At 49.1% G+C, this 18,539-nt stretch overlaps 1 protein-coding gene across 6 annotated transcripts in view; it reads right to left on the reverse strand.

The window, feature by feature from the left end:
• Positions 1-18,539, reverse strand: part of ITSN1 (intersectin 1) — a 104,090-nt gene that overhangs the window by 4,873 nt on the left and 80,678 nt on the right. For 4 of the 6 annotated variants that reach the window (XM_032101224.1, XM_032101221.1, XM_032101222.1 and 1 more), the window contains 8 exons: positions 16,178-16,369; positions 7,211-7,332; positions 6,313-6,419; positions 5,045-5,270; positions 4,195-4,293; positions 3,211-3,378; positions 1,494-1,706; positions 915-1,036 (listed from right to left, as the gene is read on the reverse strand). In XM_032101224.1, coding sequence (XP_031957115.1) covers positions 915-1,036; positions 1,494-1,706; positions 3,211-3,378; positions 4,195-4,293; positions 5,045-5,270; positions 6,313-6,419; positions 7,211-7,332; positions 16,178-16,369 — 1,249 coding nt within the window. Of the gene's footprint in view, positions 1-914; positions 1,037-1,493; positions 1,707-3,210; positions 3,379-4,194; positions 4,294-5,044; positions 5,271-6,312; positions 6,420-7,210; positions 7,333-14,372; positions 15,909-16,177; positions 16,370-18,539 lie in introns of those variants that run through there. The other 2 variants (XM_032101223.1, XM_032101227.1) reach the window with 2 other exon arrangements.

The raw sequence follows: 18,539 nt of genomic DNA on the forward strand, positions 1-18,539 counted from the left end.
GACATACAAGGGAGCCTGAGACCTGAGTCAAGGAAACAAGGGAGAATCTGGAAGCTGTGGATCCATTTCTGAACCCCAAATGAAGAGCTGCTGCTCCACAGGACATTCATGGTTTGGGTTGGGAGGGATCCTAAAGCCCATCCAGTGCCACCCCTGCCATGGCAGGGACACCTCCCACTGTCCCAGGCTGCTCCAAGCCCCAGTGTCCGACCTGGCCTTGGACACTTCCCAGGATGGGGCAGATACACCTCAAGATGTTTTATACATTTTGTGTATCAGAAATTGGAGGGTCCTACAGTTCCCAGCTGGGACAACACGGTATCTGCAGTAGGGGGAGGGGTTTGATGCACATTCAGCTTTCAGTTTTTAGGAAAAGTTCTCTTCCAAGACCTTACATTTGCAAAGAGAAGCCTTTACAGTGTAAGTCAGTGTAGTTTTCTCTCTGTAACCTTGCCAGAGACAAAAACCTCCAGCTGAAGATTTAAGGGTGTCTTCCCTTTGACTTTTCCAGTCTGAACTGAATTGGGTAAAACTAACATGGTTTAGTTTGGTAGGTTCTGCTTCAAATTTCACTTTTGACCTGTTCCTTGATCTCCTTCAACATCCAGCTACACAAATGCTTTCACTGCACAGACAAACAGCTGGTAACAGCAGAAGATAGAATTGCATCTTTTGGCTTCCTCACATTACCATAAAATGTGAAATGCAGCCTAAATATCCACCCTCAGCCATTTCTAGCTGGAATTCAGGAAACATCATTATTTCTCCCTCCTTTTCAGATCACCATATTCTCAAAAAGGAATTTTCCAGTCTTGTAAAATGACCAGCTTGGAGAGTGCTCTGCAAGTTTCCATCATAACCATTCCCATCCTACCTTTGCACCAAACTTTTCAAGGGCTCACGAAGGCACTTACCTTTCATTAATGCTTTCGGCCCGGAGTGTGTAGACTCTGTCAATGTGGGAGATGTGGAAGATGGGCTCATCTCCAGAAGGGTCTGTGGGTAATTTTACCAGTACCTCATTTAGGAAAATGGGCTGTAAAACATCAGCAAAGCTGGAATTGTACTGCAGAGTCTGAATGGGAGCATTCAGCACACATCAGCTCACAGCAGGTTTATTGCATGCCCCAAGTATCTCCCCTCTTCTGCCTCCCATCTTTCTTCAGAAAATTTTAAAAGTTGACAAAGATAGAGGTGCCTGCAGAGCCTGGAAACACTCCTGGAGAGAGCCAAGCACAGCATTGTCTCCTTCTCCCCGAGAGCAGCGAACGCCGCTCTCCCTCCGCTGCCTCAAGCCCTCATGGAAGAGTTTCGTTCAAACAAAACTTCAAAAGCATCTTTTCTTATCTCACTGGATCACACAGCCACCTTTCCTGCCATCAGTCTCTGAACCCCAAAGCTTTCAAACCTCTTCTCTAGGAAGGCTCTTGCCCACGCCCCCAGCATGGAGCTACTGAGCCCTGTCCCCATCCCCGTGTCGGAGCAGCACTTACAGTTTTGTACATTTTGTATTGCAGGTTGGACTTGGGGCTGAAGACCTTGTCTGTGCCGGAAGAGCCGAGAGGTTTTATGATCTGAGTGAGGAGGAGGAAGTCGTTGAAGAGAAAACCATACAGCTCCTTGTTACTCTTGGCTTTATAGAGCTTCCCACTGTGCAGGAACTTGCGTGGTCCCAAGCAGTTTGTAACTGAATTAAAAACGAGTTGCTGCGAAAAGTAGAAGAAGAACAACAACGCACTGTATAAAGTGAAACAATCGGGGCTGCCCTGCAAGAGACCAAATACAGTTTTGAGTCCTGGTTCCAGTCTGTGTCACAGGGATGACGAGCGATGCCTCGAGCATGACAAGCGGTGCAAGTCACAGAAGGCTCCGTGAGAGTCCCCTTGAAGGCAGCCCATCAGTCACAGGGGCACGGCTGGGCAGGCAGGGGGAAGCCAAAAGCATCTGTGCCCCCTTGCCACGCACATGCACCTCCAGGAGTGGGACTGGGCCACGGGGACCTGTCCTGGATTAGCAGCAGCTCTGCAAACGGCCTCTCCACAGGCTGAGCTTCCTTAAGGGCTGCATTCTGAATTGTGTTTGAATTTCACCCCTTGAAATACCCCAAAGGATTCCAGATGGCCACAATACCCCCAGTTAGAGCTGCTGACCACTGGGACTGGCACAATCCCAGATTCAGCCGGGCCTTGTTAGGCATGAGCAGAGTCTTGCCCTTGCCTAAAGTGCCATTTTCAGGTTTATTTTCACCAGGGAATGGCACAGCTCTCACCACCCTGGGCAGCTGGATCTGGAGTGGCTCCTTTGGCAGGCTGGAAACCCCTCGGACAGACAACAGGGAGAGGCTGGACTGTTCCCTGCCATGGGCTGGAGGCTGCTGCTGGTGTTGCGGTGGCAGCAAGCACCACAGGCTCTTTCAGGGTATGGATTTGCTGTTCTGGGGCCAGGCAGCACCTACAGAAGATAGAAGCAGCCCCTTTCCTTCAGGCAGTGGCTGGCAGACAGCTGACTGTGCTGACATTGTCACACACGTCCTTCTCCCAGGACAGTCAGACTTCCTGAGGTGAAATGCAATTTTTCTACTTTATGAACCAACCAGTACTTGTTATTTTTTTACCTTTTAGAACTGAAAACTCTGAAAATCAACTTGTGATCTGTCTGCCTCTGTTACCTCCACCAACAGGAAGGCCATCAGAATATCCTCCCTCCTTTTGCAGGACATACAAACACAGTATTTCTAGAAACTTATCACATAACCATAAAAAATAACATGGAATGGGAGGCAGGGATTCTCTCTGTAAAGTCTCCAGAGACTTGAGCAGTATTCTTGAGTTTTCAATTGTATACAAAGCTTTATCACAGAAAATATTTCTAAATATTTGGTTTTTTAAGCACTCCAAAGTGGTCAGGTGCAGCTTTGGGGTGGGATACAGCAGTCCCGTAACCAGTGTACCATAAAGAACTGGGAAACTGGGAAGCTGTGGTTCCAAATTGCAGCATTGAACCCGGGACTGGTCCGGAGCCAGGCAACCAAGCAGGATTTACCCCGAGGGGGCAGGAACACGAGCAGCAACCAGGATGACGTGCAGGAGGGAAGGGAGCCGAGGACAGGTGGGAGCAGGGACTGGGACTGTGGGGTTGACTGGTGCCCGTGTGCCCTGTGCTGCAGTGCCATGAGCGAGCCGTGGCTGGTCCCGAGCGAGTCCCCGTTACCTCGGAGAGGCCCTCGCACTGCACGTGGGCCTGGATCCACTCCAGCCTGTCCGAGTTCTCCTTCTCCCGCACGCCCTCGTTCACCTGCGAGCACAGCTCCTCCGCCTTCTCCAGGGCATGCTTCAGGTGGCTGTGGTCAGGGTGGTTCTCGGGGGTGTTCTCTATTATCTGCACACAAAGAAACCCAGCACGAGGCTTCTGTCACCACAGCTCAGCTGCATTCGCTCTCTCAGCCCCACACTTCCATTCTAGGGCTTTATTTCCAGCCAATATGTCCCACATTCATTTTCCTCCTTGAAAGACATGAAAAATGGGAGACAAACACTTTGTGGGAACAGCTGGATTGCAGGCCTGCCTGCACAGCCTTTGTACCAGGACACTGCTGGCTCCTCGGACAGAAGCACACACATTGCAGCCAAATACAGAAGCACAGCCACAACTGCTGAAGGAATCCCTGAAATGCCAACATCCAGTTTGTAATTCCCTGTGAAAGCCTTGGGCCAAGTTCCGTGGCGTCATTTGGGATGGGAAGTGTTAAGCAACAAATGGAAGTTAGGAAAGGGCTGGAAGTTCTCCAGCATCATCAGCTGCACAGGGAGGGGGGGAACCTGCAGCAATCCAGGCTCAGCATCACCTCCCAGCCTGTGGGGAGGGAATGGCACTGTGGGGAAAGCCAAATATGAGCACAAGGTTGACTTGTTGCTTCTGTTCTCTGAATTCTAAGTTTTCATTCAGCACCCGCTGCCTTCTGGTTCTTTGGGTGCAAGTTTTACACCCTTTTTAATAGAAACCCAAGTTGTTTTGCTAAAGCCCAAGGAATTATCCCACTTTCTATACTGGAATCGAGTATTAAAGGACACCCCACATTCCCCAGCACATCAGAAATCTCACAGTGACAAAGCCTGACACAAATAAGGAAACAACCTCGTAATTAAGGTATAAGCAAAGCAGCACCAAACCCATCACGTGTGCAAAGGAACGTACATTTTTAATTATTAGTGGGTATCTGGTTACCCGTTGCATAGGCTTTAGTAGAAAACTTGATAGTGGCATTCCTTTACAGCGAGGATCCATTGCTAACCTCTGAAACATTAGAGAGGTAAAATCTGGTTAGTCAGGTGGTTCAAATCCTGAAAAAGGAGCTCCTCCAAGAAAGGAAAAGGGAAGGCAATAAATGAGCACCAATCCTCAGCTAAGTCTGCTCTGAGATCACAACATCAGAAGGAGAATTCCTTGTGGTTTTTACAACACTTCTTCACCTGCCTTGTCTGGACAAGAATCCCAGAATCATCAGGGCTGGAAGAGCCCTTCAGGATCATCCAGTGCCTCCCCAGCATCACCCCAAACCCTGTCCCGAAGGGCCACATCCAGAGTCCTCTGGGACACTCGCAGAGACAGTGACTCCACCACTCCCTGGGCAGCTCATTCCAGTTCCTGACCACCCTGTGAGGGAAAAATATTTTCTCATCATCACCCTGAGCCTTTCCTGGTGCCATTTGAGGCATTTCCTCTCCTCCTTTCCCTTGGCACACGGCAGCAGAGCCCGACCCCCCCTCACTGCCCCTCCTGGCAGGGACTTGTGGGGAGCAGTGAGGTCCCCCCTGAGCCTCCTTTGCTCCAGCCTGAGCCCCTTTCCCAGCTCCCTCAGCCGCTCCTGGGGCTCCAGCCCCTTCCCAGCTCCCTTCCCTGCCCTGGACACGCTCCAGCCCCTCCAGGTCCTTTTTCAAGTGAGTGGCCGAGGAGTGGACACAGCCCTCGAGGTGGGGCCTCGTGTTCAGCAGATGGGCCTAGTGAAAAGATGCACAGAACTCCCAGGGGTTGCTGCTTCTCTTACCTTGACAAACTCCTTGAACTCGGGCACTTCATCCGTCTTCTGCTGGATGAGGGCGGCCCCGTTGAGCTGGCAGCTGCAGAACCTGATGTAGGGCTGCATGTGGGGCAGCTGGGCCGTCAGGATGTCCCCGATCATCTTCACCGGCATCTTCTCCCCGGACATCTTCTTCCGCACGCGCAGGGCCCTGAGCAGGAGCAGGGCACGGGGGTTGGACAAAGAGCCACTCCTCAGTTATGGAATAAAGGGGTGGGTTCTTATTCATTATTGAAACCCAGAGAATGACAAATACATCAGCCACAAGATTTACTGCAAGGATACAATAACCAAGGCTGCACCCTCAGCCAACACCTTTCCCTCTCATGGTCACCCAGCTGCTGTTTGAAATTAATGCAATGTCAGATCAGAGGTGATAGAAAAAGGTAATTTCCTTTTCTATTAGTTTAGAAAGAGAGCTACTGATGTGTGAAGGAGGGAGGGAAAACCCCCATCACTTCGACCTCAAAACTAGTCCCAGGTTTTCACCTGGTTTCCTAAGGAAAGGTTCTTTGTCATTTGTCCTGTCACCACCACAACTTTTCAACTTGTGAGCCATTTTCAAATACATTTTACAAAAAAAAAAGGAGATACTACAAAGCTGTAAAATGCCTGTAGGTACAGTGAAAATTAGCAGCTCAGTAGGGAAAGAGAAGAACTTTATTAATGCTCTTGCTTATCAAGGTGAGGTTTTAACCCTCCCCTCACTCAGTTTCCCTGGCACTGGGTTTCCTGGCATGAGTTGGGTGCTGGGAGCCTTTGGAGAAGGGTGCTCTGGGCATGAATCCTTTGGGAACCAGGCTCTGTTCAGCACAGCCAGGTCCCAGCCCACACTCATTAAGGGAATGCCCCAGCCAGCTTGGCATGAGGGAGGTTCTTGTGCCTTGGTTTGCACTCACAGACAGCAGGACTGCAGCTGGGGCTGCACTGGGACAGAGGCAGGGCAAGTCCTGCCCTGTGGGAAGCCTTGGCAAGTCCTGCTCTTCAGGGGAGAGGAGGATTTGCCTTCTGGAGCACAGGAACAAAGTGCAAATGGCAGAGAACTGCTGGGTTCTTCTCAACAACTCACAGCAAACGCTGTCCAAGGTTTGCTTTTTCCCACAAGGAGAAACACGGGGCCTTTCTGGTTAGGATTTGTCTAAGTGGCAAATATTTTCATGCAGCTAAAAGGAGAAGCAGGGGGAGAGGCCCAGGATTCTGTTTTTGTTAAGTATGGGGGGGGAAAACCAACTTACTTCAGTAGTTTTATATTGCACATAATCAGCTCCTTCCAGTTAACAAAAATCATGGCAACTTCTTTTTCTGTGACCAGCTCAGATTCCATCAGCGGTTTCTGGAAGATCTGGGGAGGCAGAAATGAGGCCATTTAGAGCATACAGGGTAAGGACAGACACACTTCCAGCACACTCCCTGTCCCAGCCAGCCATCGTGTTCCCTGGAATGGGTGGGATAAGGAGACCCTCAGCTAGGAGGGGCTTTAACAGGGAATACTCTGAATTTGTAGGGGTGGTGGTGTTAATTCTGATCTGGATAATCTGTTTGAAACCTGGGAATTTTAGCCAGAAGTCTCCTGCAAAAGACTCCAGAATTCCTTTGATAATGCAGCCGAAAATAAGTTTTCCTTTGGACTCTTTTATGGAAGTTCTGATTTCTCTGAGTGTCTCAGGTTTGCATGTCTTGAACTCTTCTTCAGAAAAGGGCTTTGCTTCTCTGTCAAACGAATTGTCCATAGTTGTCTGTACTAATTCCTTTTTTTTCTACCTCTAAAGCCAATCACAGGAAGTGATAACTGAGCCCCACTGCGAGCATGGAAAATGTGCTTCATTTAAGAACATTTGATTAAGTTTCAGAACTTGTACATGAGAAATAAACACTGAGAGTGAGGAGCAAAAAGGGTTTGCTAAAATGATACCTCAAACATCAGCATTTTGCTGATGGTAACACAAGGGACTGACACGGTTTGCACCCACCTACACTCACCCACAGCTGTATCTGTATAAACACACACAAATGAGGATTGGACAGAGGGCCCCCAAGGGAGGCAGAGCCAGCAGGGAAATGCAATAACTGCACAGTGCAAGGACTGAATTGGTTGAGGGACAAGAGTGGCCCAAGCCTGCAGAGCTGCCTCACCTCTGTCACCAGCTGCAGGTCATTGACGTAGTTCTCCTCGGTGACGATGAGCTCGTGGATGTAGCCCTGCCTCTTCCTCTCCGTGGGTGTCAGCATGTCCAGGAGGTGCAGGTCTGCACACCCTGCAAAACACAACAGCACCCTGGGCTTTACTCACAGCTGTTTGCAGAGGGATTCAGGCCTGTGGCAGCTACAGCAGCACTGAGTGAACAGGAACTGCTGCCTGTTCGGTCACTTAATTATCGTTCACATGGCACAGTCCCAGCAAAGCTTCACCTCACAGTGACTCCAAACATTCCATTTAACACCTTTATTTTATTTATTAGAACAAAGGCCGTCCCTGAGTGTGAACTCTTCCCTGGTGGCCAAGCTTAAAAGTCCCCCTCACCCTGCCTGCCCATTCCCAACCTCACTCTGGAGGTCCCCGACCCCTTGGGTTGTGTCATTCCAATCCCACATGGATGGCTGGCAATGAAAAACAGGGGAAAAGACTTCATGTGGTGTGAGGAAAACACAGAGGCATCCCAAAGGGAGTTAGGGAAGAGCTGCAGTGACCCTGACGCTCCGAGGGGCACTTTGGAATGATTCCCTCAGATGATGGATGGCCTAAATCCAAGGTTCACCTTTACCCTTCTGGTCAAAGAGATCCTGCTCAAGAAGGGCCTGCAGGGCCTCTTTACTTCTTGACATTTCAGTTAAAAAACTGCTCCTAAATATTTGAAGGGCTCAAGCCAGGATACACAAAGGTCACTGGAGATCCCCAGATTTCACTGATTTCTGGGCCAAGCCAAAGGGGTGGATTTTATTCTCCTTTATGTTTAAAAGACCAGGAAAAGGTTGTCAGTAAGAGCTCATCTTCCATCAGTTTTGTCCTTTCATTGTTGCAAACCTCCCTTGATCCTCCCCTGTAGATGGGAGGATTTTTCTATCAATTCCACAATCTCACTTTTTGTTTTCTACTCTGAATTAGACAGAACATTAATTCCGTCCTTTCTTCTGCAGGCCATTATTTTTTCAGCTGAGCCTAATCAAGTTCTTCTGAGACAGGAACACAGAATGTTTTCTTCCAGTTTTTGCTACTTCTCTGCACGAAATACAATGCATTTCAAAAAGCAAAGTTCATTTCAAACAGGTGGAAAACGTTTGGCTCTGAAAATTATCTATTTCAACTATTTTCACACAACCAAAACTCCCCAGTTGAATTCTTTCCCTCACCCCTCAGCAAATCCAGTATATTTCCCATGGAGACAAACTGTCCTCATGGAAACATCAGGCCCCAGGTAACTCTTTCAGTTCTTTGCATATAAAGTCAGTACTTAGGGAGTATTTCCTGCATTTCTAGCTTCCTGAATGGAGCTCAGACAATGCCACTGGAAAGGTCCAGGTGTATCACCGTTATTTCCATGGAATACCAGCAATTGCTGCTTTAACTGATCTGGGCTCCTGAAAGGGGAATGATGGATTTGACTTTAAAATAACAACAACAAAAAAAAAAAACCAAACCAAACCAAACCAACCAAAACCCAAACAAAACCAAATGGAACAAAGCCAGAAAGGGAGATACAGACAGTCAAGGCAGTTTCCTCTCTGAGTCTGAAGCTGGGAAGGGATCAGGTTGGAAGCTGGGATCAGGTTGGAAGCAGATGCACATTGATAAGGCTCCCTTGAGACACGGGATGTCACAGCCCTTCACAAAGTGCAGCTGAAACTTTGCTTGGAGTAAGAAGCAGATCTGGAGAAATATCAACTTTATGCCAAAACAATGAATTTTTGGGCCCTCTCAAAAGCCAGAAGTTTCCTTTCTGTTGAATAAATGCCTGATTTCAGAGCTGTTTCTTTGGTACCAAGTAAACCAGAGGTCTGAGAAACAGGCCCAGTTCTCCCAATGCTTCATTAGAAGTGAACCAAGTGTTTAATTACTTCTCCCTGGGGAAGCTCCTGTTCAAAGATGTGACAGCCTTGGTCTGAAAGTGATTTCCAACCCCCAACCCCTTGGAGGAAGCACTGACATTTTGAATAATGAACCATTTTAGTGGCTCCCTTGGCAGCCAGCTGGGGTGTGAATGGGCTGCTCTGAACCATGACAAACACTCTGCTTTTGGGTATGAAATATTTGGGAAAGAAGCCCAAATCTGAGTAGAACATGCAGGAGAGACTTTTCTGGTATGGGGTTTTCTTTGTGAGGTGCACAGGTACAGAGATTTTCTTGTCTTTGTATTAAAAACACGAATTAAAACTGGGTTTCTTTCCAGGTGGAAATGTCTGGCTCGTTTTTCATGGATGCCAAAGAGTTTTGGTGAACTGAATTCCACTGATCACAGAATCATGGAATGTTTGGGTTGGGAGGGATCCTAAAGCCCACCCAGTGCCACCCCTGCCATGGCAGGGACACCTTCCACTGTCCCAGGCTGCTCCAAGCCCCAATGTCCAGCCTGGCCTTGGGCACTGCCAGGGATCCACAAGCAGCCACAGCTGCTCTGGGCAATTCTTTGCTTCAATCCAGTAAAGCCAGGAAAAGGATGGGGAAATGACAATAATTAACTTGGTTTGTTCTCAGGAGTGTGAATCCATGAATTCTGCTCCTCTGGCTGGACTTGGAGAACCAACAGACAAGTGCTGTAACTACAAATCTGTGCTTTGACCTCCCATCACCACAGTCCCTGCAGATTAAAGGGCTCCAAAAATGCAAAAAATCACTTCAGAGTAAAGATATTGTTCCTCTTCCTTACAAAGTCAGCCCTGAAGATCTGCATCTCCCAAGATAAACATTAAGCCCAAAACAAGATGCTGGTTTTTGGGAAGGGAGGTTCTGTTTTGAAAATCACTGATCCACATTCATGGGCACAGCTGCTGATTCCTTTTCATTGGGGAGGTTTTCTAACCAGTGCCACTGCCAGATTTCCCTGTAAGCCTCGTGCTGGCCCAGTCTGTAGTGAAAAGGTCACAGGAGACAGGAATCTGTCCTGATAGAGGGAACCAGGAGCAGGCAAAAATGTCACAGTTTTCCTCCAAATTCTTAAGGAGAAGGGAACAGCACACCAGGAGAGGAGCCCTTCACTCAGGTAAATCACACATGGAATCCCAGGATCCCTGAGGCTGGAAAAGCCCTCCCAGCCCAGCCAGGCCCAGCTGTGCCCCATGCCCACCTTGTCCCCAGCCCAGAGCACTGAGTGCCACCTCCAGCCCTTCCTGGGACACCTCCAGGGATGGGCACTCCAAACCTCCCTGGGCAGCCCCTGCCAAGGCCTGAGCTCCCTTTCCATGGGGAAATTCCTGCTGCTGTCCACCCTGAGCCTGCCCTGGCCCAGCCTGAGGCCGTTCCCTCTCCTCCTGTCCCTGTTCCCTGGCAGCAGAGCCCGACCCCCCCGGCTGCCCCCTCCTGTCAGGGACTTGTGCAGAGCCACAAGGTCCCCCCTGAGCCTCCTTTGCTCCAGCCTGAGCCCCTTTCCCAGCTCCCTCAGCCGCTCCTGGGGCTCCAGCCCCTTCCCAGCTCCCTTCCCTGCCCTGGACATGCTCCAGCCCCTCCAGGTTTCTATTGCAGTGAGGACCCAGAACTGGACACAGCCCTAGAAGGGCCTCAGCAGGGCTGAGTTATTTAAATCACAGCATTTCAACATTCAACCTGCTTATCACCTGTTTCAGCTGCAACCAATTCCCCTTAAACCTTGTGGGATGGACCCTCCACTGAGAGACCACCCCAGGCTTTTGCTGAGGACATTGTCTGGGATCAAACAGAGCTCTCCATCTCAAGCATCAGATGCCAAATCCCATTTCTCAGCTATTTTCAATGATTTCAGCACGTTTAGAATTTCTCAACCAGACCAGTGTACCCATTTCCTGTTAGAGCAGAGCACTTCCCCCTGAGGTGCACGGAAGGACCTGGAAACGAGCCTGGGCAGTCCCACTTGCAAAATTCAAAGCATTATTTAGTGGTGGAATCGCCCTCTCTAGAAGTGTTCAAAAAAGGTGTAGATGTGGCACTTGAGGATGTGGTTCACTGGTGGTGGTTCCAACCCCAAACATTCCATGAATCAGTGATTTTACCAATCCCTTTCCAGAGGCTGCTTGAGGAGAATAAAATCCTACATGTGAAGGCAAGAATGCATCTAAAAATGTAAATCACAGAGTTAACCAAGCCCTAGAATGGTTTAAAACACATCAGGAAACTAAATCTCACCTCTGAGTTGTGACCCAGGACTGTTCTGAGCCCCTGGGCACTCAGGGCACAGAAGGAGCAGAGTCACGAGCAGCAGCTGCGGGTCCAAGTGGAAGGAACTGCACAGCCCCATTTTACAGGGTATTCCACAAATAAAGGGGCTGTGCAGGCACTTCACTTGGAACCAGGAATGTGGGAACCATATGCAGTATTTTAAATGTTCCAACCTTTTATCAAACACTTTATTATTTCTTCACTTCCATCTGGCAGAGCTGGGCAGCTCCGATCTCTGCTCCCGGGGACAGAGAGAGCACCCAGGGAGCGGCTGGAGCTGGGCCAGGGCAGGGTTAGGTTGGATTTTAGGGAAAGGTTCTTCCCCCAGAGGCTGCTGGGCACTGCCCAGGCTCCCCAGGGAATGGGCACGGCCCCGAGGCTGCCAGAGCTCCAGGAGCGTTTGGACAGCGCTGCCAGGGATGCCCAGGCTGGGATTGTTGGGGGTCTGGGCAGGGCCAGGGGTGGAACTGGCTGATCCCTGTGGGTCCCTTCCAGCTCAAATTAAGTGCTTTGCCCATTAAAGTCCCCAGGTGGGCAGTGAAGTCTTGGTGAAAACAATTTTCACCAGCACAACCTCCTGAAACCCTTCCCTCAGGATCTCGAACCCAAAGGTCATCTCAGCACCATGTTTGGCTAAGGAGCAGTTTGTTATCCTGTTGTCTGTATCAATTCAACTGATGCAATAATATTTGAGGTATACTGTCCCTGAATTTACTGAAGTTGTCTAAAATAAAGGTAAAAAGAAGCCATTTGTCATCTGAATTTACTGCACAAAAGTTGCTGTTTAACAAGTTAAATAGCTGGAGTCAATAAGCACAAAGAACTAAAAAGTGCTTTAGAGACAGAGGACAAAACCAGAATTTCAGTTATTTTGGTTATGGGAATAAAATGTGCTCAGTGAGCTCATGGGGACACAAAGTGAAGCCACTAAAGCTCCAAAAGAATTGAGGTTTAAATAAAACTGATCCTGAATATAAACCAAAATGTTCTTGATAAAGCCCTGTTTCAGACTTGGAGTTGTCTTGGATGGATTTCAAGTATTGAAAGGAACAAATTCCCTGAAAGAACATCCATGGGAATTCTTTGTCAGCAGTTGAATACAGAGGGAATTCCCATAAACAGGAAAAACAGTGAAGAATAAAATCCAGCACTGCTGGGAGCGTCTGGAATTCCAGTCTCCTCTCCATCCCTCATGTGACAACTCCTGTGCAATGGGAGAAGGCACTTGGCACAGGGCAGTGAATATGAAGAACCAGTTCACAGAATCCCAGGATGATTTGGGTGGGAAGGGATTTTTAGGATCATCCAGTGCCACCCCCGCCATTGCAGGGACACCTTCCACTGTCCCAGGCTGCTCCAAGCCCCAATGTCCAGCCTGGCCTTGGGCACTGCCAGGGATCCAGGGGCAGCCACAGCTTCTCCAGGCAATCACTGCCATCCTTCCTGCCTCATACATATGTATTTATATTTGTTTGTATCAAAGAGAAATGCAGTAGAGCGGTCACTGCAATGCCTTGTTCCCTGCAGCTCAAGGAGAATCCCTGAGGAGGAGGAGGATGAAACATTCCCTGCCCAGCTATCAGAGCACCCTTAGGGACTCCAGTCATGGAGAAAATAAACATTACAGGGATTCCAACAACGTCTGTCACTTAAGCCACAATGGAGTGTCTTTGTCTGGGACTCTGTAAATGAGGTTCTTTTGCTCCTGGCACAACCAGTGCCTCATGTGTGTTCAAGTTGGACACCAGGAGCAATTTCCCCATGGAAAGGGAGCTCAGGCCTTGGCAGGGGCTGCCCAGGGAGGTTTGGAGTGCCCATCCCTGGAGGTGTCCCAGGAAGGGCTGGAGGTGGCACTCAGTGCTCTGGGCTGGGGACAAGGTGGGCATGGGGCACAGCTGGGCCTGGCTGGGCTGGGAGGGCTTTTCCAGCCTCAGGGATCCTGGGGTTCCCTGTGAGTTACAGAGGGACAACTCCAGACTGTTCCTCCCAGGTTACTGCAAAGCTGCCCCCAGGAGCTTTTAGGACTCAGTGATTTTGAAAGGCTCCAGTCTCAGCTCTTGGAAAACCCAGGTTAGAGAACCTGCACCCTGCAGGTCACTGTAGGAGCTTTATTTTTCTTCTCACTTGATGTAAAGAGAAAGGAAAAAGCAGTACCTGAATCCCCTACAGCTGAAGAATTGTAAATATTTCACTACAGATTCAATATGCAGTTCTGGCCTGAAGTCACAGGACCCACAACGTCCCTAAGGGCCAATGCTTTTAGTCAAATCCGTTTTCAACCCAGCAGCTCAGGATGGGAAAAGAGAGAGATCCTCTCGTTCAAATAGCAGTTAATGCATGAAATATTGACAGAGTGGAGTGAAATCTGGCTCCACCCCCTCTGAAAGCCGAGCACTGAAAATCACAACTGGGATGTGCTGTTCCATTTCTGCAAACGTCAGCAAATGGCCATGATGGAGAAGAATTATTTTTTTATAGTAGAAATGAAAGATGTATTACTATTTCAATACTGTCCTAAAAAGAAGGAAAATCTGAGCATTTGTGCATATTTTCAGACTCCAGCTTCTGGCATAAAACACATCCCAAATCCAGGTAAACCCATGGCAAGCCTAAGAAAGAACATTTAATTTATCTATTATAAAAACCAAAATCAACTGATTTGTACCATGTAGATAGGGACTCAGAGAATCACAGAACATCCTGAGCTGGAAGGGACCCACCAGGAGTCCAAGGACACCCCAGCAATCCCCCCACCGAGCCAGAGGGGCAAAAGGCTGCAGATAACCATGATGAATCTAAATAATCACATTGAAATAATGTTCCAAGAACCCAGGCAGGTGTCACTGTGAGGGGAAAAGGGCTCCAGGCTGTGCTGGTGGCAAATCCCTCGGTGCTCTCAGGGCCCGTGGCGAGCTCGGTGTGACCCAGCAACGAGACAACAAACACGTGTCGGCCTCTTTTGTACGAAGGATTTAATTCTCTATACATGGAACTAATTGGAAAGGCTGTATTACAGTTGTTAAAGCTGCAGGTTTTTATATATTTATATAATTTACATTCATAGTGATGAAATACTGAAGTGCAATTGAATAAGGAGCTTCACTTGTCCTTTGCACCGCAGGACGGGTTGGGAGCGGGGAGCTGGGCTGGGAATGCTACAGGCTGCCAGCAGGAGCTATGGGAGAGTGAGACACATAAACCAGGACGTAACTCAGTGGTAAATCGTTAGTAGGAGGGCTCTGTTGTGCTTGAGGCATTGGGAGGAGGGCACTGCCAGCACCAGCATTTCAGCAAGAGCCGGGAACTAAGGCTGCAAAGACAGACATGGCTTGGCTACAGCACAGCTACAACTCCACCGAAAGCTCCATTTCATATTAATTTGTATAAATTCCACAGTCTAGTTTAAAAAAATGTAAACATTGGAAATTAATTGCAGGGAGATAGTTCTATACATTCTTTCTTGTCAGGAAAATGACTCGTTCCGAACGTGTTGTTCCACAGAAAGCACAACTGAGAAATCCAAGTGCCCGTCCCCGAGGTGGGAACCACGGGGGGAATTCTGCCACCCCCAGCAGGGAACATTCCACCCACTTCTGACCCGGGAATGTGACAAACCAGGGGACAGGACACAAACCAGGCTGTTTGCTAACTGTTTGCAGCTACAAGTAATGTGCAAAATCAAATGAACAGAGCTGGGTAAAACATCACTCCAGGTTTGTCTCTGGCACGGGAGGAGGGCATTTCTCCTCTCCACAATGGGTTACACACTCAACAACAACACCTGATACAAACAGTACAGTAACTACAACAAAATACCTGGAACTGGGCACATTTAAACTTCCTTAAACTGATTTTAACTCCTTCTGCTCTTTTGTAATTTAAAAAAAAAAAAAAAAAGAAAATTAAAATAATAAAAAAAAAAGAGACATATTGACAACACTGGACAAGTGAACAATAAAAAAGAAAGATACATAAAGTCTCCAATTCATGGACATTTGGAACAATTTTAATAGCACATGCAGCATTCCTTGATAGTGGGTCTTTTTGCACAAACAAAATTGCAATGAAGAAATTTAATTTATACTTTTCCTTTGAAAGGCTAAAATATATCTTTTAAAAAATAATTTTTAAAACTACTGAAAGCACCTGTGCGAAGGTGGAAAAATTAGTTTGGTAACTCTGAAAGCCACAAAAGGACCCACTATCCTCTGATTTTTATTTTTTGTGTGCGTGGTTTTGTTTTGTTTTGTTTGAATCAGTTTAATTTTGTCGGTAATTAACTCAACCATTGCGATTCCATGCAACTAAATGTCAAATGAGGTAAAACTGCTGTGCAGTGTGTTCTTGACTCAGAAGGCAGTAGATGATCATGCTGGAAGCCACATGATCAAGGCTGCATCTCCCATCATCCCTCTGGGCACTGCTATGGGATAGTGGGTCTCTTTGAGGACTTTCAAGCCTGAGTGGGGGATGGACAACATATGATTCCTAGAAAAAGGAGGAAAACAACACATAAGCAAAACAAAACAATGAGCAAATTCAAGCTAGGGAAATGAGGCAGGCATGGCAAGGCATGGAGCAAAAATGATCGGGGGAGGGGGGGGGACGTGCTACGGGGATGGGAACGAAACCAACCAAACAGAACGGGGGGACAGAAGGTCTTCAAAGAGACTGGGCCCAGGGCCCCGAGGGGCAGCGCGGGGCCCGGCAATGCTGCATGTTCCACCTGAGAGCCGCCGCGCCCGCGGGACACTCACACTGCTGGCTCGGGTCCGTGTCCGTGGTCAGCTTCACGTAGTTGGACGGGAAGAGCCCCACGTGGCCGTTGACCTCCCCCTTCCACCAGTCGGGGTCCTCCCTGTTGAGCACGTTGATGATCTGGCCCTTGTTGAAGGCCAGCTCGTCGTCGTTCTGGGCGCTGTAGTCGTACATCCCGATCACCTGGCACACTGCAAGGGACAGGGGTCACCTGGGGGCTGCAGCCACCCTGGCACGGGGCATCCTGCTGGGCAGGACCCACAGGGATCTCTGATCCAGCCCAGCCCTGCCCAGACCCCCCAGCAATCCCAGCCTGGGCATCCCTGGCAGCGCTGTCCAAACGCTCCTGGAGCTCTGGCAGCCTCGGGGCCGTGCCCATTCCCTGGGGAGCCTGGGCAGTGCCCAGCAGCCTCTGGGGGAAGAACCTTTCCCTGCTCTCCAGCCTGAGCCTGCCCACATGCAGAGGTCACCTCTGGACACTGCCCATGGCTCAGGGCAGCCCCAGGACCCTGCAGTGACCTGAGCCCACCCTGCCCCTGCTGTGCCCACCCTGGGCCTCAGCTCAGCCCCACCCAAACTGACTCCAAGGGTTTAAAAATCCCAAAGAGTTTCATGGAATCCCAGCAGGGTTTGGGTTGGGAGGGACCTTAAAACTCATCCAGCCCCCCCCTGCCATGGACAGGGACACCCTCCACTGTCCCAGGCTGCTCCAGCCTGGCCTGGAACCCCTCACCAGGACTGGTCAATGGACAGGAAGATCTGGGACACATGTGAACTTCCACTATTGGAAGCTGCATAACCCAAAAGAAAGCCAATGGTGATGTCCTTGTTGTCCCACTGAGGTTTTCAGAACACAAAAATCTTGGAAAATATGAGAGAAAATTAACAGAACTGGACAAAAGCATCCCAAGCCATCCAGGCTGCCCTTCTGGCACCCCAGGACTGGTTCCAGCAGCAGATTTTCTATTTCCTTGCAGTGGAACTCATCCAATCTCAGAATACAGCTGGTTCTGCTCACTTCTGACAAAGCACTTTCCTGAATTCTCTAAAGCAGCAGGACTGTTTAGTTAAATAAATAATCCCCTCTATTTCTCTGCTGTTTTCTCTTTGCCAGGCCACAGGGCTTCTGGTTTTTCCCACCAGACTTCTATTAATGAGCCTTGCTGGCAGGTTCTCTCCAGTGGATTAATCCTAAAATTTGCTTTTATTTTCATCCCTGCACTGAGCCAGCAACTGATTTCAATTTGCCAAACAGTTTCTCTCTCTTTTTTTACATTACAGTTTAATTAAGATTTTGATGTTCTGCAGCCAATGCAGAAAGTGCTAAAAAAGTTTATTCTGTAAAATTCAGCATGTGGGGAAAGTCACAGACTGTCAAAACTGAAAGAATTTCAAAAATATATTAAAAAATCTCATCATATTTCCATGTAAAAGTTTGTGTCTCAGTGCTGAGTTCCCATTTTAAACCTAAATTCACGAGGCTTTAGAAAAGGCATTTCCTGGATCTTGGTAACAACCATCAGAGGGGCGAGCCAGCACCAGCTCCACAAACACAGGGTCATGGAATGTGACCTGGACAGCCCCTTCCAGCCCAACCCAGGCTGTGATTCTGTGGAAATGTTCATGTTCTGTGGCTCCTGTGTCCTTTCATAACCCTTAAAGCAGGAGAAATGCTCCCTCTCCATGGGGGGGTTTGTCCCACGTCACCTCAAGACAAAGGGGAGGTTCTGCAGGAGAGGAGCCTCAGGTGCCCAGCCCTGGATCCTCCTGAGCCTCTCCAGCTCCTGTCCCACAGCCAGTGACAGGATGGGATGGTTTGGGAGATGGAGGAACAGCCCAGAGGCTCCTGTCCCACAGCCAGTGACAGGATGGGATGGTTTGGGGGATGGAGGAACATCCCAGAGCTCCTGTCCCACAGTCAGTGTGGGGATGGGATGGTTTGGGGGATGCAGGAACAGCCCAGAGGCTCCTGTCCCACAGCCAGTGACAGGATGGGATGGTTTGGGGGATGCAGGAACAGCCCAGAGGCTCCTGTCCCACAGCCAGTGACAGGATGGGATGGTTTGGGGGATGGAGGAACAGCCCAGAGCTCCTGTCCCACAGTCAGTGTGGGGATGGGATGGTTTGGGGGATGCAGGAACAGCCCAGAGGCTCCTGTCCCACAGTCAGTGTGGGGATGGGATGGTTTGGGGGATGGAGGAACAGCCCAGAGCTCCTGTCCCACAGCCAGTGACAGGATGGGATGGTTTGGGGGATGGAGGAACAGCCCAGAGCTCCTGTCCCACAGTCAGTGTGGGGATGGGATGGTTTGGGGGATGGAGGAACATCCCAGAGCTCCTGTCCCACAGTCAGTGTGGGGAT

This window comes from Corvus moneduloides, chromosome 2 (genome assembly GCF_009650955.1).
Source record: "Corvus moneduloides isolate bCorMon1 chromosome 2, bCorMon1.pri, whole genome shotgun sequence".
Lineage (NCBI taxonomy): Eukaryota > Metazoa > Chordata > Aves > Passeriformes > Corvidae > Corvus > Corvus moneduloides.